Genomic DNA, 24,691 nt, shown 5'->3' on the forward strand with positions numbered 1-24,691 from the left:
ATTATTTCAAACATGAAAAGGAAAAAGTTATCCCAGTGTTTGTTGGTGAGATGTACCATCACGGGTGCAACACTGAGGATTGCGATCCGTTGCCGGACACGAAAAAAGACAAAAAGGAAAAAAAAAAAAAATCTTTACTTGGGGTGATATGGATACGAAGCCTTTTCCAATTTTTTCAAACATGAAAAGGAAAAAGTTATCCCAGTGTTTGTTGGTGAGATGTACCATCAGAGAGGTCTAATATATAGAGAAAAAGCCTCTGATTCTTCTTGTGTCTGCTTGTTTCATGTTACTTCCTTTCACCTAGTCTTTAAAACTCAAATCAGTGTCACTATTTCTCCAGACACAAATAAAAATAAAATTAGAGTCTGGAACTAATCCTGACAAACACTACTTTAAATTAGAGACCTTTGTAAATCAGGCCTCTGGTTAAAGCTTTCTAAAGCTGAGTTTTATTAGAAGACAAGAAGGACCTACAGGATTTTGTGTGTGTGTGTGTGTGTGTGTGTGTGTGTGTGTGTGTGTGTGTGTGTGTGTGTGCTCATAAACTACATACATGTTTCACAATACTCTTATTAGAGGACTAACTCTATGGTAGAAGACTTGATGTTTTTGAGATGCTTGTCTCTATTTTTGCTCTTGCCTCTTCCCAGAAAAGACTTTTTTTTTGTTAAAGATGACCAGCAAGGGGATCTTAACCCTTAACTTGGTGTTGTCAGCACCACACTCTCCCAAGTAAGCCATGGGTTGGCCCTCAAAAAAAGATTTTAAATGAGATAAAGAATTATTTAATAATCAAATCATAATAAAAAAATATATATATATATATGTATATATACCGTTTGCATCTGTGGGGCACAGGCCTTGCTGACAATACACAGAAGTTCATGGACACCTCGATAACTCAGGCCAGTCACCTTCATAAGCTCCAGTGGGGAAAGACATAAGAAGTCCTGAAGAGACATAAAGAGAATATTTTAAAGATACATGTGTAACAAAGATACTGTAATGAAAAGGTAACTTTCCATTGATACTGCCCATGTATAGATAAAAGTATAACTTATTGCAGATCAAAGATTTATGCATTCTTTATAGTATTTTCCCCCTAAATATGCCTTAACTAAAATATGATACCATAGTCTTATCTTCTTTTTTTCTTTTTTGAGCTCAATAAATGTATATTTCATTGGATAAGTGAAAATAACATTTCATTGTGGGAGCAGAACCCTTTAGAGTTACAAAACACTTTCACACACATTACCCAATTGATCATCTCAAAATCTTCCCTCTCCCTCTCTCATGTTCTCAAATCTTTATCATGTGCCCTCTTCCCCCCTTGTTTCCATGAATTTTTTTTTCACTGTACATGTTTATGGGGTACAATTTGTTGTCTCAATACATGCATTTATTGTACAGTGATCCAATCAGAATAGTTAGCATATCTATCATCTAAATATTTATCACTTCTTTATGGTTATAACATTCAACATCCTCTTTTCTGGCTATCTTGAAATATACAATATTATTAGCTATTGTCACCCTAGGTCACCAGAACTTATTCTTACTATCTAGCTGTAACTTTGTAACTTTGTACTAGTCTACCAATCTTTCCCCAGTGCTCCCCCTACCCCCTCCTTTTCCCTGCCTCTGGTAACCACTATTGACATAATCTTACCTTCTAATTATCTAGCTTAGTAGGCATATACCAAAGGACACACCAAGTAACATCACACAGCAACAGCATCCAATGCAAGCTTATGTGAGCACTGTACTTGTGCCAGAAAGAGTTTGGGCACAAATATATGACCAGAAAGAATTTCTTTCTAACCTAAGAGTTCACCCAGAGAAAGTATTTGACAATTGAGAAAGAATAAAACTGAATATGGAACAAAATGTTAAATTTCATACTTTTAAGAGCATTTCAAAGTATGACCAAAAGGATTATAAAATGTATAACAGATTAGAGTGTGGTGTTGATAACACCAAGGTCAAGAATTTGGATCCCCATACCAGCTGGCCACAAAATGAATAAAGAAATAAATAATAAAATGTGTGATGGGAAAAACAAAGATACCTTTAACACAAAAAGCAATTCAAAAAAAAAGGAGGGTATGCTCTGAAAAACTGTCTTATGAAGGATAAAATCCTAAGATAAAATCTTAAATCTTATTTACCCTCCTAAGAGGGATTTGCTTCACTACTGTGCTTAAAAATGCAGCATCTGCTTTATACATTTGTCAGGCTCCATCAATAAGAAAATGGTTTTAACTGTTAACTTATTTTGCTTTCAAGAGCAATTATCTATTTTGAATACTACCTCCTCATTTGAGTCATATTTGTCATGTAACTACAAAATTTCTTTTAAGTGAATAAATCTTCTCTAGCACCCCAGTTAAATGGCACAGGTGAACTTCACCTTATGCCATAACCATTCTCCACCCAAAATGAAAAATGCTGAATTTGGGTAAATAAAATCACATTTGGAAATGCAATCTAAGTGGCTTATTATTTAAAATTATCCTATGGAAAAACACATTATTTATCTTTTTTTTTGGAAACCAAAGTTTTCATATTTCAGGTTTAACAATAATTAAGGTATACTTAAAGCTAATTTGTACATAAGATTGGCCTGTTCAATCAGTTGGTTAGAGTATGGTGCTGGTAACACCAAGGTCCAGAGTTTGATCCCTGTACCAGCCAGTTAAAAAAAAAAAAAGTATACAAAATTTCTCAGTGAAAAAAATTAAATTTTACCCGACAGGTCACAATCTGATGTCTGCTCAGACGATCACACAGCTCTTGTGATAAACCCACTCGTCTTAGTTTCTTGCTACCCATGCCTTCAGATCCAGCAAAGAAAAGAGGAACCTCAAAAAAAATCACAAAATATCATAAGTAATAATGGATGTGCTATCGAAAACACTCTACAAAATAAAAAGTTCTTCAAGTTTCTCCATATGCAAAATGAAATGTACAGTATTTAAAATATTAAAATAAAGGCTATAGAATCTTTTTAAATGCTTTAAATAGGAGAGACAACTGTTTGTCAAACATTCACATAGAGAAACAAGGCAATCTCTAAATGTGCATTTCACACAATTCTTTGATACTTATTACATGAATATACCACTTCACATTTGTATATCTTAAGATTTCTCAATGTATTTATAAATTTTATTTGGATCTGTAATTAAACTTCAAGGCATATTTCCAAACACAACTCCTAGAAAGTCTTTACTTTCACAGCACTGTAACAATAACAGACAAATTTATTGAGCATCTACTATATACCAGGTACTGTTCCAAAGCTTTACCTAAATGATCACATTTAATCTTCTCAACAGCCCTATATAGAAAGTAGATTTTTGGCCCTTTTTTTACACATTAGAATACTAATCTGAAGAGAGATTAGCTAGTCCACTGTCACTAGAAAAAGTAAATGGCTAGTCCAGAAATTGAACCCAGGCAGACTGACTCTGAGGTCAATCTCCTAACCATTACACTCTACTGCAAGTCCATAATCATATTCAATCTTTCCTTTTTCTAGGAGTCAGCACAAACATTCTGAATCAAATGAGATATTATGTTTTGTAGGTGCTATCTATAAACCAAAATTATTATTATCTAGCTGCTTACATTCCCACATGCAATCAAATTTTGTTCTTTTTGTTGTACTTTGCTAGGGGTAAATGAGGCTCATGAAATATTAGTCTTAGGAGAACTAGAACAGAATCATGTGATTCCCTTAATAATGCATGCAAAGAAGAGATTGTGTATCTCATTAAGATTGCAATGTATCTTCCGGAAAGAGTAGAAACAGGAAGTCTTCATTTTTCCAGGGAATAAAGCAATATAATTATCAGAAAAGAAGTAACATTTTGGAAGAAAAACATATATTGAGAATGTAGATATTTATTTCCAACACCTGGCCCAGATTTCTAGTTAACACCTAAATTATCTAAATCAAATTAAAACTGCTTCTCTCTCTCTCTCTCTCTCTCTCTCTCTCTCTCTCTCACACACACACACACACACACACACACACACACACACACACACACAAACACAGACACCTCCCACAAACACAAAAATACCCCCATCATTTCTCTCAATGGGAATTTGTTAGTATTGATTTCTGTTTCTCCAATAGAAAGTTTACCAAGTGACATCTGCTTTATCATTGCCTTGCTTCTTTTCCCAGCAGGAGGTTTGGGCAATGACACTATTTAGACTGATAAATTCAATTTTTTAAAAAATGTAAACCCCAAGCTTCAGGGACTTTAACAAAACCAATTTTGCTACCCGTGCCTTAATAGGGCCACTCCCACCACTTTCCTGAACTATTGCACACTGCTTCTGGTCACTTGCCACTCTACAAAAAAAAAAAAAAATCCACTTCCATTCATTTGTTCCTTAATTTGCTCCATCCATCCACAGACACTTCTTAAGCACACACTCTGCTAAGCTCTGGGGTACAAGAATCACTGAAGGATATTCTCACCCCTTTGAATACTCACAGTCAAGAGATGAAAAGAGATGTATACACAAATAACTACAGCCATGCAGAAGGTACTGTAATTGCTATTTAAGTGTGCTATGGGAGCAAACAGGAAGAAGTCCCACACTGGCCTGCCTAAGTCAGATCAATGTCACAATCCTGCCAGAAGTAGCTTCCTAAAAAGTCACTCTTACCCTTTAAAACTTCCCATGGGACCATTAGACCACAGGATAAATTCCAATCTTCTTAGGATCCCACTTTAAAAACTTCAGAAATTGGCTATTCACTTCCCTCTCAGTTATACATCAGACGGGCAAGGTTTAGATCCTGGCCTTCGTGGCAAAGTTACATTGCCTCCCAGTGCCTTAGTTTCCTCATCTGAAAAACAAGGATGATTCTAATATATACTTTATAAGATTGTATTGAGAATTAAAGGATTTGGGTAGTGCCTGGCACATAGTGCTCAAGGTTAGCAATCATCATCATTACCAATTCATTCAGCAAACATCCTTTGCAGTCTCTCACATGACCACGATGGTTCTTTGGTGAGTTATGCAAGCTCCGTCCTGCCTCCCTAACTTCCCTCCACAAAGCCTTCCCCAGAGTTAGTCTCTTCCTCCCCTCATCACACTTTGTAATATCTGTTCGATAATCTTATCAACCTATTATTATGGCTTGCAAATTTGTTCCTTCCACTAGAACATGTAAATTCTTGTTGTGTATGTGTATGCGTGTGTAACTGGAGATGAGGGGAAATATTCAACCCTGGAGATTGAACCTCCACCTCTCCACCACCAAAAAAAGAAAAATTCTCATGTTAGATGTTCAATGAAAACTGTTTAGTAATACTCATAGCTAAAACTTACTGAGTCCTAATCACGTGCCAGACACTGTTCCAAGCGCTTCGGATGTTTTACCTCATTTTACAGATAAGGATATTGAGGCACTAAGTTGAGAGACTTGCGCAAAGTCCCAGAGCTAACAACTGGTGGCGCCCGTATTCGAATCCAGGAATGTGACTCCAGATTCCACGCTCTTCAACGCCACCTGAATCTGGACAGTCCCCAAACTTCCTCTAATGACAGGCTCCCCTGCCTAGACCCCAAACTGCCCGAAGTGGGAGGAGGGGAGCATCAAAAGGTGAAAACATCATCCAGAACACCCTAAAAAGAGCTTTCTCCAACGAAGAGCAGCTTCCAAGCATCCCCCTCAAAGGAGGCCAGAAGCCCCCGGAAACGCGGCGTGGTTCTTGGGAAGACCCTATCCGCATAAGGGGGCGTGCCCAGCTCCGCTCCCCCGACATCCACACCCATGGGCCTAGGGAGGGAATAGGAAATAATGACGCACCCCCCTTCCCCACAACTACCCCCACATGAAACTGTCCAGTACCGGGTCTGCAGCATCCAACTTTCAAAGTTTCCCCCACCCCTTAAACAGTTCCCCGCGGAAAGCGCTGCAAAGCAACAACCGAAGCGCTGGTTGGGTCGGCCCGTGACTATTTTATCCAATCAGAGGCGGGCAGAGCTCCAGGCTGGCTCCGCTGCTTGCTGGGAATTGTAGTTCACAGTCTGTAGTCAGCCTGTGAGAAACGAATCAGAACTTGTTTCTCAATATAATCATTATCAAAATCCGGTGGAGGAACTTTGCCAAGAAGAGTACGCAGCAAGGAAACTCTGGCTTGAAATTTTCTCTTTTCGTTCTTGTACCACTACGTTTAAAAATTGCTTAATGGACCAGAAAGGCATGTTAGTTTCCTGAGGAATAGATGACTCCTATCACAGGAGGGTTTTTGAAAGAGAACACTTAGTTTGTTGTAATTTGCTCTTTTCACCATCCTTTGGTGGTGAAATAGTTTGGGAAATGCTGAATGAAATTGCTCAAACTGAAACATATATATTGGGGAAACCTGAGAGTGCGTAATCGAAGAACATGAAAAAACCAAACAGAAGGTCCCTTGTAAAAGCAGCTGTGGTGAGGAAAGCTAGTAAACCGTTACATTAAGACGTGGTTTCAGATTACCATATTTGCGAAAAGCCTTTGCTCATTCTTTGCTCTCATCTCCCCTGTGCGCACCTCTGGCGAGGGACCACATCTTATTCGACTTCTAAAATAGGGCCTACCACGCCTTTCAACTAACAGTGGTCAGGTAAGTGAGCAAATAAACGAATGGAGTGAAGCGGAGGAACATAGAGATTCAGACCGCAGAGTTTCGGAATTATAAGAGAGCACAAGTAGACAGAATAATAATTAATGGAGGAGGATCCAGGTCACTGTCACTGGTTGGCACTCCGTAAATGTTGACTTCAAATGCTAGGAAGAAAGGAGAGCGGAAGAGAAAAATCAAGCGGCACAGCTCTCCCTGCCACCTGCTGGGGCGAATACAGAACTGAAGGTGCTGCGCGGAGGAGCCGCGGTAATTGAAAGGGATGGTCCATGGACAGGTAGCTGATTTATTCTTTTCGAGCTTCCCAGCTTTCCCTAGTCCTGAGAGGGGCAGTCACGTGACAAACAAATATGGCGATTATTTGCATCTTCCCTCCGTTGAGCCAATAGGAGTATCGCTCTCAGACGACACCACCACCCCACAACCACCGTTCGGAGTGGGATCTGTCACCTGACTCGGCTCAAACATGGCTGCGCTGGAAGCTCTCTTCAATTGGGCGCCGGGAGCAGGTGAGTTTAAGGCACCCAGCAGAAGGCAGCGGCACTTTCCACGACCCCCGTAGGAGAGTGTCCCTGCGCCCCATCCCCACCCCCACCGCTCTCCAGTTCTGACATAGATTCGTGTCCTGATCTTCAATGCTCTGCCTTAACAGCGGGCTCAAACTAGGGGGATTCCTTCTGAATTTCTCACCCTTGAGGATGCGACCACCTAGGCATTTGGAACTAGACTGGACATCAAGTTCTGGAGGGAATACGAAAGTGGAGTTATGGATGTGCATATACAGCAATTAATGTTCTTAAATATAGAATCCGCGTAGAAAGGTGGGCTCCACCCTGTGGAGAAAGTGGCAGTTCTCCAAAAGAGACAGTAAAATGTCAAATTGAACTTAAAACAATAATTAGGAAAGTAAGTCCTGCCTTCCCAAGTCGGGCCAGTAATTGCTGGTTTGTCTATAGTTCCTTCCTTTCTTCTCACTCTCGTGTGTGTTTCTAGGAGATACTCCACAAGTGAGAAAATTCAGAATGTGTTCAGCGTAACTCATCGCTTTCTATCTCCCTGCACCCTGTGCTGGGAAAATGAATCATCCATTTGGGAATGAGGAAGCTGTTTCCCAGAAGCAACTTTTTGGATTTTTCTGTGAGTGCCTGCGGAGGGGAGAATGGGAGCTGGCACAGGCATGTGTACCTCAGCTACACGAAGGACAAGGAGATATCCCAAAGAGGGTGGAAGACATACTTCAGGCGCTGGTGGTGTGTCCAAATCTGCTGAGGTAAGAAATATCCTTTCCTGCCAAGAAGTCACAGGGCGAGTGACACATGGTTCAATATTTGGGCTCTGGTCAATGTGCCCCGTTCAACTACCCTCCGAAGAATTAGTGAAGGCAGAGTGTATTTCACATGCTCTGAAATTTTTCCTCAATAACATATGCCCATTGCTTAGTCAACATTGGCTTTAGATTATCATCTGCAACTGGATTTAAACCTGGCCACCAGAGTGTGCCTCAAGCCACCATTTCTTATTTATCATCATTAAAGTAGGTGGTGGAACTACACTGAAAAGTATTTTCTTTGCCTCCAAGAAAGCAAACCCTGCTCTCTTCTTGCTTATGAGATTGAAGATATTGTTGTAGCTTTAACAAAGGGCTGAAAGCTAATTCACTTAAAACTTTTGAAATAATTATGTACCCACAAGAAATTACAAAAATAATACAAAGAGTCCAGTGTACCCTTTTCCCAGCTTCCCCCAGTTGCAGCATCTCATATAGCTTTAGTATAATGTCAAAACCAGGAAATTGACATTGGTACATTGCTGTTAACTGTGCTACAGACCTTATTTGGTTTTCACCATTTTTTTTTTTTTCCTTTTTTTGTCTTTTTTCGTGACCGGCAACGGATCGCAACCCTCAGGGTCGCGCCCGTACCGGACCGGGACCGGCAAGAGGATCGCACCCCTTGGTGTTGCGCCCGCACCTCGCTCAGCCAGTCAGCAGCTGGTCTGTATGTGGGATCCGAACCCTCGGCGGGAGCACTGCACTGTAGCAGTGCACCACCGGGCCAGCCCTTCACCATTTTTTTAATCTGCTCTTATTTTTTTTTCCTTTTTAGTTCTTTGCAATTTTATTCATAGTGAGCGGCTGGTCTGTATGTGGGATCCGAACCCTCGGCGGGAGCACTGCACTGTAGCAGTGCACCACCGGGCCAGCCCTTCACCATTTTTTTAATCTGCTCTTATTTTTTTTTCCTTTTTAGTTCTTTGCAATTTTATTCATAGTGAGCGGCTGGTCTGTATGTGGGATCCGAACCCTCGGCGGGAGCACTGCACTGTAGCAGTGCACCACCGGGCCAGCCCTTCACCATTTTTTTAATCTGCTCTTATTTTTTTTTCCTTTTTAGTTCTTTGCAATTTTATTCATGCGTAGATTCATGTAATCCCTCTGTCATAAAGATACAGTACTGTTCCATCATCTCAAACGAACTCCCTCTCTCCTTGGTGCTACCTCTTTGTATTTGAACTACAATCCCTGCTTGTCCCCTGGCAACCACAGTTCTCCCTCCTAGATTTTAAATGAAGTTCTTCCTAGCAGTGCTATTAACAACTAAGGGTATAGGAGTCAAATGTACTGTTTTAGTCTTTTCCAGGCTTTTCCTTACTGTGACTGTTAAGTTATATTAAGTACAGTATTAGCACATATATAATGGAGAAACTTGTGATTCTTTCCTTGCTTTTTTCCCTTAAATTTGAGTTCTAGCCAGTTATTGTCTAAATTACTAACTTCAAAGAAAGATTTATGAATTCCTATAATCCTGTTTTTAGCATATAGTTAAAAATAAATTTCTACAAAGTTCCTTTTTTTCTCTAAGACTATTTGATTCAGTTTCTATGTTCAAAAATATACTTTATTCGCAGCAACATGGATGAACTTAGAAAATGTTAAGTAAAATAAGCCAGGCACAGAAAGAGAAATACCGCATGTCCTCACTCAAAGTGTGAGCTTAAAAAAAAACAGAAGGATACAAGAATCACAATAATTTGGAGAGAACCACACTGAGGCCACCAGAGTTGGGGAAGGGAGTGTGAGGAGCAAGAAATGGTAAATTGCCACAAAAAATGATTACATTGTGTAATGATAATTATCCTGATTTGAGGATCATCTATTGCACACAGGTATTGATATTCTACGCTGTACCCCATAGACATGTACAATCAATTATGTTTTAATTAAAAATTTTTTTAAAAGACTAACAAAAATAAAAATTAAGGAGGAGGAGGAGGATGGGTGTGTGCACATCTGTGTGTGCATGTACCCAGTTGGAAACAATCTTTAGTGATTCTCTCCCTGTATGCAAACTTGTCACTTTTACTAGAACTATAAATATAGTTAAATGCTGTTATAAAATGCCTCAGAATCTGTAGATTTAATTTGCAGTAAACTAAATGACTGCCCTGTTCTAGGTAGGCACATTAATAGCTATGAATAAAGATTTAAGCCTTGCCTTAGGAAAAAAAAAATATACTTTAGATAGTATTTGCTATTAAGGTTATTTTGTTTAGAAATGAGACTAGCTAGGGATTGAGACTTTTATGAAAGCTGCCAGCTCTGTTCTGGTTATAGTGTTCTATTGAACTGTCATAAACATTTGAAAATTTTTCATTAGGACAATATCTTGCCTGTTCAGTTTTAAAATGGACTGAGCAGTGAAATCTAAATCTTGGATCACAAAAAAGAAAAGGTCAGTAGAAACTCTTTTTTTTAAGGTTTGAATTTTCACCTTTTTCAGATGTGGGCAGAATATCAACCCTCAAAGATTGGCCTGGGTCTGGCTTCTTGTTCTGGAAAAGTGGTTGGCCCAGGAAAAGGTAAGAAGGCACACATTTAAATTTTCCCCCAAGGCCAGGACTGAGAACTCGGAAGTAGTTATGGGATTTCCCTTCTGACTGTTACTTCCTTTATTATGAAGTTTGTCATACTTGTTCTGAGTGTTGACAGTGAAAATGGCTTAAATTGTTATTGCTGTCTCCTTACCTAAATTCATTTATTAATTCACTATGATACATTGGCATATAATACCATTTGAGGTGATAAACCATTTTGTTAAATACCACTATGAATCTTGTGCCTGAAGAAAACTGCAGAACTCAGTGAAAGTGATAAGATAGTAAATAAAATATGAACCCATAACATTTGGAGCTATTCAATACTCAACTAATAGAGAATGGGCTGAGCTAAAACTTGGCTTTTCTTCCAAAAATTATATACATATATATATATATATATATATATATATTTTTTTTTTTTTTTTTTTTTTTTTTATCTGAACCCGCGGCGGGAGCGCTGCTGTGCTCCCAGCACTGCACTCTCCCAAGTGCGCCACGGGCTCAGCCTGAAAAATTATATTTTAACAAAGTTTAATATGGTAAAATTTTATAGATTTAAGACCCATTAATTAGTAATTTAATAATTCACATGAATTGAACTAAAAGTTATCAAATATAAAAACATAGAGAGCAAATTAATAGTAAAGAAAACTGGTCAGGAAATGTTTGATTTTTTTTTTTAAGGGAAAAACTTCTATTAAAATCTCTGTTAGAAGTGTGTGTTAATTATCAGAAATTGATATCCATTAAAGGAGTGTCTCTAACATAATCATATTGAAGCTCAGACTTTAAGATTTAAATGAGGAACCTCTGACTCTAGAGAAGTGACTGGCCTAAGGACACACATACGGTTTGTTGCCAGAACTGGAGCTGAAACCAACATCTTCTCACTCCCAGTCCTCTCCTTTTTCTACCTCAGCATTATTTTTCAGTCCACATGGACTTAAAAGTGAGAAACCACAGATTCTATTTTTTAAATGTCTATAATTTAGCCTAATTTTTCTTTTTTTTTTTGCTTCCCTCAGTCATCAGAATTAATTTTTTCTTTAGTTCCATTTTTACAGGACATTTATTCTTCACATTGTTGCCAAAAAGAAAAAGAAATTACTGATCTGAATGCATCTCTCATTCAGGCTTTAGCCAATTGTCTAGCAAACAGAAGTGACAAAAAGAAAGAGAAGCAAGACTGAAAAATAATGAAACCCAGGGTATTTAGAGTTGGCTGTGGTTTCAGATTTTAAAAAAAGAAAAAACTTAGAAAAGTTGAGCTAAAACAGTAATACATTGCTTCAATAGTATCATCGAAGAAAAAGAAATCTTGTTACTGATTAAGAATCTTTCTAGTACAAACATGGAATTTGTCAAACCAAATGAACTTTCCCCTCAATAGAGGCTATTTGCTTACTTTATGCCTGCTTGGTTGCTTATTTTCTGGACAGTTGCTCAATCATATCAGACAGTGGATTTTACTTCCCTGGTTTCTTAGCACAGACTAAGAGTTGTTCCTGTTTTTCCCAGCCTCACAGATCATTTGGTCATTAAAGCTCCAGTGACTCACTTAAAACAGTTGTGGAAATATTTTAGTTACTCGCAGAATTTTAAAACTTTATTTAAGGACAAAGATCTCAAATGCATTCTTGGAGTAGTTCTACAAAGCCAGTCATCCTGGGGTGCCTTCATCTTCAAGGAATTTGCTGGCTGCCTATTCTTTTCCTTATCCTTTTGGCACCTTCTGCCAAAAGCTTTCTTTTTAATTATTAGGTGAAACAATGATTCTGTTTTTCCTTTCCTTCATTTACTTTTGCCTTCTGCCTCTTTATCTTACAGTGATTTATCTCTACATGTGTAAGCGTGCGTACAAAGATTTAGTTGCATAGCTGTTCAGTGCTATGCTGCTTCCAATAGAGGAAAACTGGAAACAACTCCCGGGTCCACAATACAGGACTGGTTAATAAATGGAAGTATATCTATATTTAAAATACTATGCCACTATTCAAAATTATGTGGTAAATGAATTTTCAGTGACATGGAAGGATGGTCATACTCTGCTATGTAAAATAAATAAATAAATAAAAGCAGTTTAGGAAAAAAGCACAATTCAGTATACAAGCATAGATACATGAGTGGAAAATGGTCTGAATGCCCTTAGATCACAGTATTAATAGTAGTTGTCCTTCAGTGGGAAGATTTGGTATTTTATGCATATACATAAGCATATATATAATATGTAACCATAACTATAATATGTAAATATAACCATATTTTTAGTTTGCTTTTTTGTATATTCTAATTTTTCTGTATTGAACATACCTTGCTTTTATAATAAGAAAACCTGTGCTTAGAAACATTGAGCAAATTCTTGCCCATTTAATAAATGTTAGTCATTTATGACTCTGCATGTGCTTAAAGTAATTTCACCAGTAAGATAAACATAAGCTAATCAATCAGTCTTTAGGATTCTAGATAAAGTCTTAAAATCTTAACCAGATTAATATTAAAGGCCTGCTGTCTTAGACATTTTATCTATTCTTTCCCCTTAGTCCTCAATAGAAGCACTGGAATAGAAGCTGGAATTCAGCTTCCCTGTGTAATTTTCTCCACCAACTTCCAATCACAGGCATTATACAAACATTCATGTGGCATTGGTGCACATATTAGGAAAGGGTGTGGTGAGAAGAAATAAGATTAGGACCAAGCATGTGTTAAATCATGTTAGCCCCTAATGTGATGAATGGAAGGAATGTAATCTTGTGTTCTAAACCCACCCTTGCAATCCTGCAGGTACTTCTTGCCTTCCAATAAAACTCATCTTTAGGAAGCTTTAACCAGAGGCCTGATTTATAAATGTTCTGATTTAAAGTAGTGTTTGTCAGGACTAGTCTCAGACTCTAATCTTATTTTTATTTGTGTCTGGAGAAATAGAGACTCCAATTTGAGTTGTAAGGACCAGGTGGAGGGAAGTTATCATGAAACAAGCAGGCACAGAAGAGTCAAAGGCTTTCTATGTATTTGTACATTAGACCTCTCTGATGGTACATCTCATGAACAAACACTGGGATCACTTTTTCCTTTTCATGTTTGAAATAATTGGAAAATCCTTCCTATTCATATCACCTCTAGTAAAGATTATTTTTAAAAGTATGTAACTATGTGCCACAGATTTGTTTGATTTGGAAATTAAATGAGATAAAAATAAAATATGGCACACAGTACCAGGCATATAATAAATGCTTAATAAAGATTAGATCCCTCCTCCTTTACTTTTCTTCTCCAACTGATGTGCAAACAATAGGGAATACCAAAAATGGGGATCTGGACCAAAAGAGGAGCATGTGGGCCTCACCCTCCCGGGCTTACCCATAACTGAGTGTTTTGGACACAGCAAAGAAGATTCTTGGGGAGAGACCACAAGTGACAAAAAGGTCATGTGAAATGAATAAACCTTGGAGTTTGAGGCTGATCAGTGTTGGCTTTAAGTATTAGTTTTTAAGAGGGATGTATGTCCAAGTTTAGCTGTTTTTGTTTATGAAGAAAAGTACCTGAAAACATATGCAGGAATTTAGTAGTTAAAAGTACTTCATCTTAGAGAGATAGCAGAAATAAGAATCTGGAGAGAAATATTTACTCATCATTTGTTAACTAAAGCATATGCCTAATTTCTTTGCTTCCTTGTGATTCTTCTAGAAGTTGCTTCCAGCTGTTTTCCGGAGAAAGCTTGAGTTTCTTTTATTGTCAGAAGACCTACCAGATGACATTCCAGAGGACATCCTCAAGGTGAGAGGGCCCTGGGGCCATCTGCCTAGGTTTACAGTCACTCAACAAGCTCAGCTTCCAGGGACACGGCAGAGACAGGTCTCCAGGATGTTGGTTCTACTTTGTTCTCAGGCAAGGGAAGGTAGAGGCCCCTCTGAGGGGAGTTTAGAGTTAGGGTAAACTTATATGAATTTAGAAATGTTGAGGTGGATTGTCCAGAAGTACCAAATAGCTGGGGATCAAAGATTTTTTTTCATTTCATGTGGAAGGAATATAAAACTTGGATTTAAACTAAGGTGGTTTAGAAATGTTGAGGTGGATTGTCCAGAAGTACCAAATAGCTGGAGATCAAAGATTTTTTTTCATTTCATGTGGAAGGAATATAAAACTTGGATTTAAACTAAGGTGTTTGAATTTTTTTACCAGCAGATGATAGGGAATGTGAAGGGAGAAAGGAACTGATATTTGTTGAATATCTTTTCTAGAACAGTTGCACTGAATGCGTTGTAGTTAATCCTCATAACAACCTTCTGGGGGTAGATTCAAACTAAGTCTTAACTATAAATATAGTTACTGAAGTATGCTCTGAGACTCAATACTTATTTTCTTAGTGACCCTGCAACCAGTTAGTTAAAGACACATTTACAGTAGGATTTAAGGTATGGACTTTCACTTGTATTAAGTCAAGGACTTGTGGTCTTGTGACCCATCTCTGAGGCAATAATGCAGAGGCATCCCTGAGCACCATCTATAGGCATGGTGCTGATGTGTGGGAAATAACCTACCTCCCCACCCGCTTTTCTCCCTCTACCCGCATCCTGCAGACAGAGGATAGGCTGTAGAGGTAACTTGCTCTTAAGGGCTTGCAGTCTAATTGGGGAGGAAGGACTAATACATACGTGAGACAATTATGTCATAAAACATGGTACTAATTTTAAGTACGTTGAAGTTGTGTGGGTTGGAGGTATTGGGGAAGGTTTTATGGAAGAATAAGGAATGGATTATACCTTAAAGCATGGCTAGGATTTAGATCAGGGGTGAAAAACTGATGTGTAATGTTTTTTTAAAAATTGAATTTAAATGCATTTGCATAGGCATAATGTCTTACCTGCTTGGTCTATGAGTTTATAGTCCCCAGTTTAGATCACCAATGCACATTTTGTAGGCAGTGGGGTGGGACTAGCTTGAGCATGGAGGCCTTGGGCAATTGAGTTAATCTTTCTCAGCCGCAATCCCCTCATTTGTAAAATAGGGATAATTGTAGTGTCTTCCTTTCAAGGTTGTTATACAGATTAATTTGATTTTTCTTTGTAAAGGGCCAGGATAGTGTTTGGCACATAGTAATTACTACAGAATTGTTTGCTACTGCTCCTATTATACAGGCTAAAAAAGAGGAAAACATCAAGGCACACAAGTGGTAACATTCTAGACATGTCCACTGCCCACCCCTCTCTTCATCCTCTATTTAGGAGCTGTATGAGACCTTAGCACAAGGCGCAGTAGGCCCTGTGCCTGACAGAACTCAGAGGCAGGAGAGCTGGACCCCTCGGCTCAGCTCCGAAGCTGTCTCTGTGCTCTGGGATCTTCTGAGGCAGGCTCCTCAACCAGCACAGGCCCTGCTGGAGCTCCTGCTTGGCGAGGACGACAGCACTGGTCCCTGTCACTGGCCTCTGCAGAAGGCACTAGTCGACCTCATTCGAAAGGCTCTGCGAACTTTGCAGGGCCCTGACTCTGGGCCCCCTGGAGTAGCTAATGCCATCTACGGAGCCCTGCGGACTCTGCGTTGCCCTGCAGAGCCACTAGGGGTTGAGTTGCGTCTCCTGTGCGAAGAACTCCTAGAGGCCTGTAGGACTGAAGGGAGTCCCCTGCAGGAGGAGCGGCTGCTCGGCTGCCTGCTGCACAAGGCTGGCCGGGGCCTGGTGTCTCTGTATGGCCATACCTATGCAGAGAAGGTCACAGAAAAGCCACCGAGGGCCACAAACTCAGGAAAAGGTGTGTTTCTTTTGCTGCTTCTCCTTGTGTTTTGGTAATCCCAGTATGCTCAGCCTCTCTGAAGTGCCTCTAAACTGGTATCTTCCATGTTGCTCAGGACATCTAATAGGTGAGGCTAAGCAAAGATGGCTAAGACAGGGCTGGCCAGCTAGCTCAGTTGATTAGAACGTGGAGCTGAGAACACCAAGGTCCAGGATTCAATCCCTGTACCAGCCAGCTGACAAAAAAAAAGTGAGTAAGATGTTCTTTTGTAAAAACACAGATTTTCTAGTAAAAGATGGAGGCGATGAGAAAAAAAAAGTAATAGCAATAGCAGGAAAGAGCTTTTCAGAAGCTACTAAGAGAAGTAAAGAGTCTTTAAGATAAAGTCTAGAAAAACTAGTTTAAGTTTTTTGTTTTTTTTTTAAAGATGACCGGTAAGGGGATCTCAACCCTTGGCTTGGTGTTGTCAGCACCACGCTCAGCCAGTGAGCAAACCAGCCATCCCTATATAGGATCCGAACCTGCGGCCTTGGTGTTATCAGCACCACACTCTCCTGAGTGAGCCACGGGCCGGCCCTAGTAGTTTAAGTTTTTAAAAGAGTAAACTCTCATATCAGTTGGTTTTCAAATGGGCTCTAGCTTAGGAAAGAAGAGCTCTTGGTTTCCCAATAACCCTGTCTGGTTTGATATTCAGTCTCACTGGATCACCTAGATCCTGAGCGGGCAATGCTAGCCCTCTTCTCCAATGCTGACCCAGCCCAGGCTTGGAAAGTAGTCTATTTCTACTGCCTGAACAACAACAAGCACTTCCTTGAGCAGATCCTGGTAAGTCCAGCTTAATTATTCTCCATCACAGAAGTACACAGTGATTCCCTCCAGGCTTTTTCCTTCCTCATTTCTCTCCCACTCATATATTCAACACAATGCAGTCTAATTAGTGGCAAGTCATTTGGTTCTGTCCATCCCACAGTCCAAGGGGAAAGGAAGCTCTGAGAATAAGTGCCATTCTTGGTAATTGCAGTCATTTCATGTTGGTCCTTTGGTAGGAAATGAAATGTTGAATACGTCTGAGCTTTCTGGAGGGTGTGAGAAAGAAAAGACAGTGGTAGCAATATGTTGCCTAGCCAACAAGCTCTGAGAATAAGTGCCATTCTTGATAATTGCAGTCATTTCATGTTGGTCCTTTGGTAGGAAATGAAATGTTGAATACGTGTGAGCTTTCTGGAGGGTGTGAGAAAGAAAAGACAGTGGTAGCAATATGTTGCCTAGCCAACAGGGGAATTTACTTACTGTAACCTTTTCCCTTCCAGATTACAACTGAGCTTCAGTTTAATTCTATAGATATTATTAACCTCATCCTGTATTACATGTACTGTGGTAGGAGTTGGGGTCACAACAGAAATCAGTCCCTGCCTTCAAGGAGCTTACAAGAATACTTCAAAAAGTTTGTGGAGGGCTGGCTGTTTAGCTCAGTTGGTTAGAACGCAGTGTTATTACATCAAGGTCAAGGGTTCAGATCCCCATACCAGCCAACTGCCAAAAAAAAAAAAAAAAGTTTATGGAAAAATGGATTAAATTGTAATATGAATCCTTCCATGAGCTTTTTGAAGTACGCTCCTAACAGTCTAGTGCTTTTGCGAACATTTATTTTACTCAACTGGCCACTTCTGTCATCAGAAATCTCCCTGCTTTACCAAAAAGGTTCTTTCCCTAATGTGCAGCAGGCTGGAACTTATTCTTTTAGTACACACAGCTGCCTAGAGCAGTCTTCTCTGGCTTGCAGGTAACAGCACTAACACTGTTGAAAGAGGAGGACTTCCCAAGTCTTGGCTGCCTACTAGATAGAGAATTCAGGCCTCTCGGTCGCCTGCTTGTGCTCCTTGGCTGGACACACTGCCAGAGCTTAGAGTCAGCTAAGAGGCTGCTCCAGACACTGCACAGGACCCAGGTAACTCTCACTCTGCACCCTGGGCTGCTGCAGAAGTGAGTGCCATGGGGCTTTGGGCTTGGGCAGAATGCAGGGTCTTGAAGTCAGTCACAGTCTCTGACCCCAGGTGCCTGAGTCAGCATCTCTTTCTTCTTTCATATTGACACAGGACCAAGGCTGTGATCAGCTCCTCAAGGATGCCTGTGACGGGTTGTGGGCTCACCTAGAGGTCCTGGAGTGGTGCGTTCAGCACAGCAGGTACAGCCCTATGTAGTCAGCCCCTCCCCACCACTGACATGCCTGACCTTGTGCTCTGCATGTGTGGCCATTTCAAGACATCTTCCACATAAATGTTTTGAATTGACACTTTGACCAGCCACCAACAACTGTTCTGGCTATTAAACCAGGGAAGAAACATAAGTAATGATTATCCTCACAGTGGCCATCGGGTCATAACTAGAGCATAATTTCAGCATGACGATGATAAGAAGAACAGTATCTCACATTTCCTGAGCACTTACCATGTGCCAAGCATTGCTCTAAGCCCTTTACATGTATGATTTCACTTAAGCCTCACAATAATCCTATGAGGTAGACATCAATATATCCTCAGTTTAAAGGTGGGGCAACTGAAGCCCAGAGGTTTTAAATAACTTGCCCAAAGTCACAACTAGTAAATGTTGTCTATATTTTTAGATATATGCTATCCAGATATATGCTATCCTGGATCACTCTTTTATTCAACAGATGCTTATTGAACTATGTGTGAGGCCCTGCGTTTCCCTGATAACTTAGCCTAGATCTGGGTTCCTACCTTGCTCTTCACCCACTTCGCCAGCACTTCCTGAAGTAGAGTGGGCAGAGTGGGAAGGAGTGAGGGGCCCTTGTTCAAAGTAAAGCCAGAGAAGCTGGTGTCAGTTTGAAGCTAGAAAAAGTGTAGAAATTAGGAAATTCAATCTGCAGGCCCTTTCTAGGTCCTTTCTACACAAGTAGAACTGACTTGATGGATGCACTTCCCTGGGAGTAAGTAAATGTTATGCTCTATCCCAAACCAACTAAAATTTCGTGTTTGGGGAAGTGAAACCTGTGGTGTTATGGGCCAGACAGGAAGAACAAGAGGGAGTAGAAATTGGTCTTTCTTCAGGGCAATAATATAAACTGCTTCCGCTTCCATCCTCCCAACTTTCCCTTTCAGCAACCCTATACCAAAGAGAGATCTCATGTGTCATTTACATGGTGGAGACAGCCACTCAGTGCTCTACTCCCTCCATCACCTTACATACCTTCCAGCCCTCAGGGAGGAAGAAGTTCTCCAGCTCTTACAGAAGGTGCCAGCCAAGGACGTCCAACCAGAGCATGGTGAGTTGGCAATGGAATAACTTGACGAGGATTTCCTCTTAGGGCAGTCTCGTACATGTTTCTTCCAGCATAAGGTTTATCTGGATGTGATTGCTGAGATCTGTCAAGAGGGTGGTCCCCAGATGTCTTCTAAATTAGCACTGTTTGTCCCAGATTATGGGATGTAGGAGAATTCCTCCCCTTTCTTGGCAAGGTGAAGGGGATCCCATGATCATAGTCCCTCATTCTTTCCCTCCTTACGGAACCACCTCAGGAACCAGTAGCATACCCTCATTCCAATGAAACTGCCCTCTGAATTCACAGCATTGTCATTGTTTGTACAAATTCATGGTGAGAATTCATGCTTCATAAGCTTTCTCACTGCACATTTTGTACCTTCGTTTCCTCCCATATCTTCTTCATACTGCATTGAACAGATCAAGAGGTTTAGAAGAAAGACTTGCCTGAAAGAATAACAAAGCCTGTTTTAACCTTGGATCTTTGCTTAAGTTCAAGACCCCATTAAGAAGCTCTTTCTTTTTTATTTTTAATTGACAAATAATAATTGTATATATTTATGGGGTACAATGTAATATTCCAATATATGTTTGTACTGTGGAAGAACCTCTTTCTTTTTGCTCTCAAAAATCTTACCATAGGGCCGGCCCGGTGGCGCACTGGATAAGTGCGCCGCTTGGGAAGCGCGGCGGCGCTCTTGTGGAAGAACCTCTTTCTTTTTGCTCTCAAAAATCTTACCATAGGGCCAGCCCGGTGGCGCGCTGGATAAGTGCGCCGCTTGGGAAGCGCGGCGGCGCTCCCGCCCGAGGGTTTGGATCCCACATACAGACCGGTTCCCGCTCACTGGCTGAGCGAGGCGCGGGAGCAGCACCGAGGGTTGCAATACCGTTGCCGGTCCCCGGTCCGGTGGGGGGGCAACACTGAGGGTTGCGATCCGTTGCCGGACACGGAAAAAAGCATTCTATGAGAGTGCCAATTTGGGAGAGAAAAGCTCTTTGCTATTTTGGTAGGTTAAAAAGGGTATCTAACCATTTATTTGATTACTAAATGAAGTTGAACTCTTCCTTGAAAGACCCCTTACAATAGTTCTTGTTATGTAATAATATTTTAACAAAGAAGCTAGAAAGGTTTTTCCTTCCTAATAAATGTAATATAGATGGCCTGTAACTTAACAATGGTTTGACTTATGATTTTTCAATTTCAAGGTTGGCTGCCTTTTTTTTTTTTTTTTAAGATGACCGGTAAGGGGATCTTAACCCTTGACTTGGTGTTGTCAGCACCACGCTCAGCCAGTGAGCGAATCGGCCATCCCTATATGGGATCCAAACCCGGGGCCTTGGTGTTATCAGCACCGCACTCTCCCGAGTGAGCCACGGGCCGGCCCCGACACTTGCCTTTGATAGAAACAAACTTTCCCATATGGCAGTAGATGTTTCCCAGCCTAGATGTTGCTTTGATTTACTTTGCAAAAGGACCTACCACTAATTGGAAAACGAGTGTTACTGTATTCCATATTTTTTTCTGGAAAGACAGGCACCTGTTTAGTAGATTTCCTAAAGGAGCCGAAATTCTGGCTTCTACATACAAGTATAAAAGCTTTCCAAGAAAGTATCTTAAATCTGATCCCTGGCGACCCACTGAGACACACTTGAAACTTGAACTTAGAAAAAGCAAAAGAGAGACAATAATAGAGCTGGAACTAGGGTGAGGCAAGAGAGGCATCTAGGGTGCAAAATTTAAGGAAGCACTCGCTCTCAGGTGCTTTCAGGTTCCGGCTCTGGACAATAATATCATGTAGAGATCATGTGACATGCAGAAGGGAGATTGGTGGGGGAAAGGAAATGGAGAGGACTGAAAGTTGATATTGGCTAGAGGAAAAGGCTTGGAAGGGACACAGATAAGGCTGACAAAATAGAGAGAGGGTAAGATCCTACAAGTGGACCTGTAAGTACGGCATCTCTTTGCTTCAGCCATACTTGCAGCCCATGCCTACAAGAATCAACTCTTAAGTTCTTCCCATTTCTCTCTACAATTCAGATTCAGCTGATGCCCCTGTCCCTGAGCACCTGAGCCAGGGTCAGAACCTGACACTCTACCAGGGCTTCTGTGCCATGAAGTATGCTATCTATGCCCTCTGTGTTAACTCACACCAGCATTCCCAGTGCCAGGACTGCAAAGACGCCCCCTCTGAGGACCTGGCCTTGGCTGCGGAGCCAGCAAATGACTCTCTCTCCTCCCCAGGTACAGTGCTTCTCCCCATCCCTGGCAGAAGCTGGTAACAGCCTATCCTAGAGAGAGTGCTTCATGTGGTTACTCTTTTCCACCAGGATGGGGGGGTGGGGGAGTGGCCTTGATTTTACAGTGCCCAGGAATAATTTCATCCATTTCTTGGCTTCCATGAATCAAAGGGACATGGAGAAAGCAAGTGACTTGCTTAAGTTTTAATCGAGTCTAATCACCTAGAGCAGCATTTTCCAAATACTTTTTTTTTTAAACTACAGTCCACAGTAAGAATGACATTTCTCATCACACTCCAGTTTGCACTTATACATATATAATTTGTGTGTTTATATATGTATGTGTATATGTATGTATATGTGATATATAAACTGAAACTAAGTTTTAAGAAACAATACTTACTCTTCCAAATGGAGTACACTCAATTATTTTTCTGTTTTGTTTCATTTTTTTAAATGCATTCCTCTGAGTTGATTTCATGAGTCACAACCTACAGTGTGAAAAATATCAACCTAATGTCCTATCTTCTCTCATTTCTCTTAATAACTTATAAATTCTTAACTTGCCTTCTGTGACTAGTAGTCATTTATCTCTCTCTTCTGGCTTTGGAATAGACCTTCATCTCTGAACATAATCATTTTCTGACTTGAGTATCTTAGATCTTAGACTTGAGTTTCTTAGATCTAGGAAGTCTATGACCACCCTTGGTGTCACAAAAGTGAAAATAGAATTGAGGAGTAAGGAGTCTGCATGCCACCTTCATTCCCAAAACTGAAATATGGAATACTTATAAGAGATGGGGAATAATGTAAAATTTAAGAAGCAGAAACAAAATAATGTGTTCAGTAAGCCGTACTTTTAAAGTAGCAAAATCTTTCCACGAATTATACATGCTGAGTAGTCTCTCCTATTCTTCTGACTGTAACCTCAGTTCTCTTAGTCATTAAACAAATAAATAATTGAATTAAAGTAGTGAGAATGTTTGACTCCAGCAAATAATGTTTCCTAATGTTTGCATTCTCTCTCTGGCCTCTTCTCTTAAACGTGCTTCTTTAGGTGCTTCAGATCTCTTCTCAACCTACCTGGCCAGGTGTCAGCAGTATCTGCGTAGTATTCCTGACTCTTTGTGCCTGGAACTTCTGGAAAACATCTTCTCTTTGCTTTTCATCACTTCTGCTGATCTTCACCCAGAGCCTCACCTGCCTGAGGACTATGCTGAGGATGATGACATTGAGGGGAAGGTCCCCATGGGTTTGAGGTCCCCATCAGAGAGCCCTCAGCACATAGCACAGCCTGAGAGGAAATCAGAACGGGGTTCCCTGGGAGTCTCCAGGAGCCTTGCTTATACAATGCCAAGCTGTCTAAAGGCAGAACCAAAAGACAGTTACCCAGGGCCTCATGGGCCCAGCTTTTTGGACCTAAAGCACTTTACTAGTGGTATCAGTGGATTCCTGGCTGATGAATTTGCAATAGAGGCCTTCCTCAGGCTTCTCCAAGAGCAGCTGGATGAGATCAACAGCCACAGCCCCCCTGAGAAGCCAAAGCTGCTAGAAAGTCAGAGCTGCTCAGGAAGTAGAGACGGGCTGCACAACCGCCTGCACCGGTTTTCTAAAGTTCTCTCTGAGGCCCAGTGGAGATACAAGGTGGTAACAAGCAACCAAGGCTCAGGTGAGAGGAGGGAGCAGAACTAGTGGGCCCTGAACATAGGGAGGGAGAAAAGTCCCAGGAATGTGGGAGAGAGCCAGAAGTGCATGGGAATCACACACCATACTCAGGGCATATCACCATAGCAATCAGCATCAGAACACGGAGGTATTGCTCCATGTCTCAGAGTCCAGTGCAGATCTTCCCCTACCAGTTACCCCAAGAGGTAGGTCAAACAAAGTTGATGACTCTTCTGTCACTTGGGTTTGTTGTTTCAGAGGAGCAACCTTCCCGAAGATACCAGCCTGTTGCCACACGGCACCCCAGTCTCCGCAGGGGTCGTCGGGCAAGAAGGAGCCGAGCAGGTAATCTGAAGAGTTCTCTCCCCATGCCTTGATCCCCTGCACTAGGCAAGTGGTATATTGCCACTTGTCTAATATTCTTTAAGATAGAGCACATGGTCAAAACAAACAAGTGTTGTAAAGTTATCCTGGTCCCACTCCCCCAAGGTAACCCTTATTAATAGTTACTTACATATCCTTCCAGAAATTTTTCATGCAATACAAACATATATATCTTTTTATATACAAGAGGCATCATACTATATATTGAGAACTGAAGCTTGCTTTTTTTCACTTATATCCTTTTATATAAACAGATGTATCATACTATATATTCACTTATCATTTTAAAGGATGCTTAGCATTCCATTGTCATATATGCTCTGTTCACGGACATTTAAGTTGTTGCCAGTTTTTTAGTTTTATGAACAATGCTAGAGTGAAAAACCTTGTACTTGTCTATGTATACTTGTGTGAGTATAGGATAAATTTCTAGCATTAGAATTGCTAGGTCAAACATATATGGATATGAAATATGGGCAGATATTACCAAATTTGTTAGAAAATGGTAGACCAGTTTATATTTCTACCAGCTGTATGTGATTGCTTATTTGCATATACATTCATCAATGATTCATAGTATCAGATTTTTTTAAATCTTCACAAATATAATTAGTACAATAATGATGTATCATTTAATATTAAATTTTTAGTTTGAGATTGGTTGTTTTTCATATAATTATTGGCCTTTTATATTTTTCTGTGAGCTGCTTAGTCATGTCTAAGGTCCATTTTTCTATTGGGTTCATCTTTCTGGTTGAATTGTAGAGAGCTCTTTGTACGTTAAGGAAAATTTTTGTCATAATTTGCCATTTTTTTCCTCTATTTTGTCTTCTTTTTTTTTTTTTTTTTTTTTTTTT

General features: G+C 40.4%; 2 protein-coding genes across 2 annotated transcripts in view; one reads left to right on the plus strand and one right to left on the minus strand.

Moving 5' to 3' along the window:
• Nucleotides 1-5,963, minus strand: part of RAD51B (RAD51 paralog B) — a 44,393-nt gene extending 38,430 nt beyond the window's left edge. The window contains exons 1-3 of the mRNA XM_008570336.1: nucleotides 5,888-5,963; nucleotides 2,755-2,840; nucleotides 840-953 (exon numbers count right to left, since the gene is read on the minus strand). Of these exons, the coding sequence (XP_008568558.1) occupies nucleotides 840-953; nucleotides 2,755-2,838 (198 nt within the window). The 5' untranslated portion in view covers nucleotides 2,839-2,840; nucleotides 5,888-5,963. The remainder of the gene's footprint in view (nucleotides 1-839; nucleotides 954-2,754; nucleotides 2,841-5,887) is intronic.
• Nucleotides 5,964-7,119: 1,156 nt separating this feature from the next.
• Nucleotides 7,120-24,691, plus strand: part of ZFYVE26 (zinc finger, FYVE domain containing 26) — a 69,974-nt gene continuing 52,402 nt past the window's right edge. The window contains exons 1-12 of the mRNA XM_008570321.1: nucleotides 7,120-7,171; nucleotides 7,656-7,932; nucleotides 10,442-10,520; nucleotides 14,223-14,312; nucleotides 15,761-16,283; nucleotides 16,960-17,090; nucleotides 18,049-18,213; nucleotides 18,362-18,450; nucleotides 19,388-19,551; nucleotides 21,586-21,789; nucleotides 22,843-23,454; nucleotides 23,709-23,795. Coding sequence (XP_008568543.1) covers nucleotides 7,739-7,932; nucleotides 10,442-10,520; nucleotides 14,223-14,312; nucleotides 15,761-16,283; nucleotides 16,960-17,090; nucleotides 18,049-18,213; nucleotides 18,362-18,450; nucleotides 19,388-19,551; nucleotides 21,586-21,789; nucleotides 22,843-23,454; nucleotides 23,709-23,795 — 2,338 coding nt within the window. The 5' untranslated portion in view covers nucleotides 7,120-7,171; nucleotides 7,656-7,738. The remainder of the gene's footprint in view (nucleotides 7,172-7,655; nucleotides 7,933-10,441; nucleotides 10,521-14,222; nucleotides 14,313-15,760; nucleotides 16,284-16,959; nucleotides 17,091-18,048; nucleotides 18,214-18,361; nucleotides 18,451-19,387; nucleotides 19,552-21,585; nucleotides 21,790-22,842; nucleotides 23,455-23,708; nucleotides 23,796-24,691) is intronic.

The sequence above is a fragment of the Galeopterus variegatus genome, unplaced genomic scaffold (genome assembly GCF_000696425.1).
Source record: "Galeopterus variegatus unplaced genomic scaffold, G_variegatus-3.0.2 Scaffold593, whole genome shotgun sequence".
In the NCBI taxonomy this organism is placed as follows: Eukaryota; Metazoa; Chordata; class Mammalia; order Dermoptera; family Cynocephalidae; genus Galeopterus; species Galeopterus variegatus.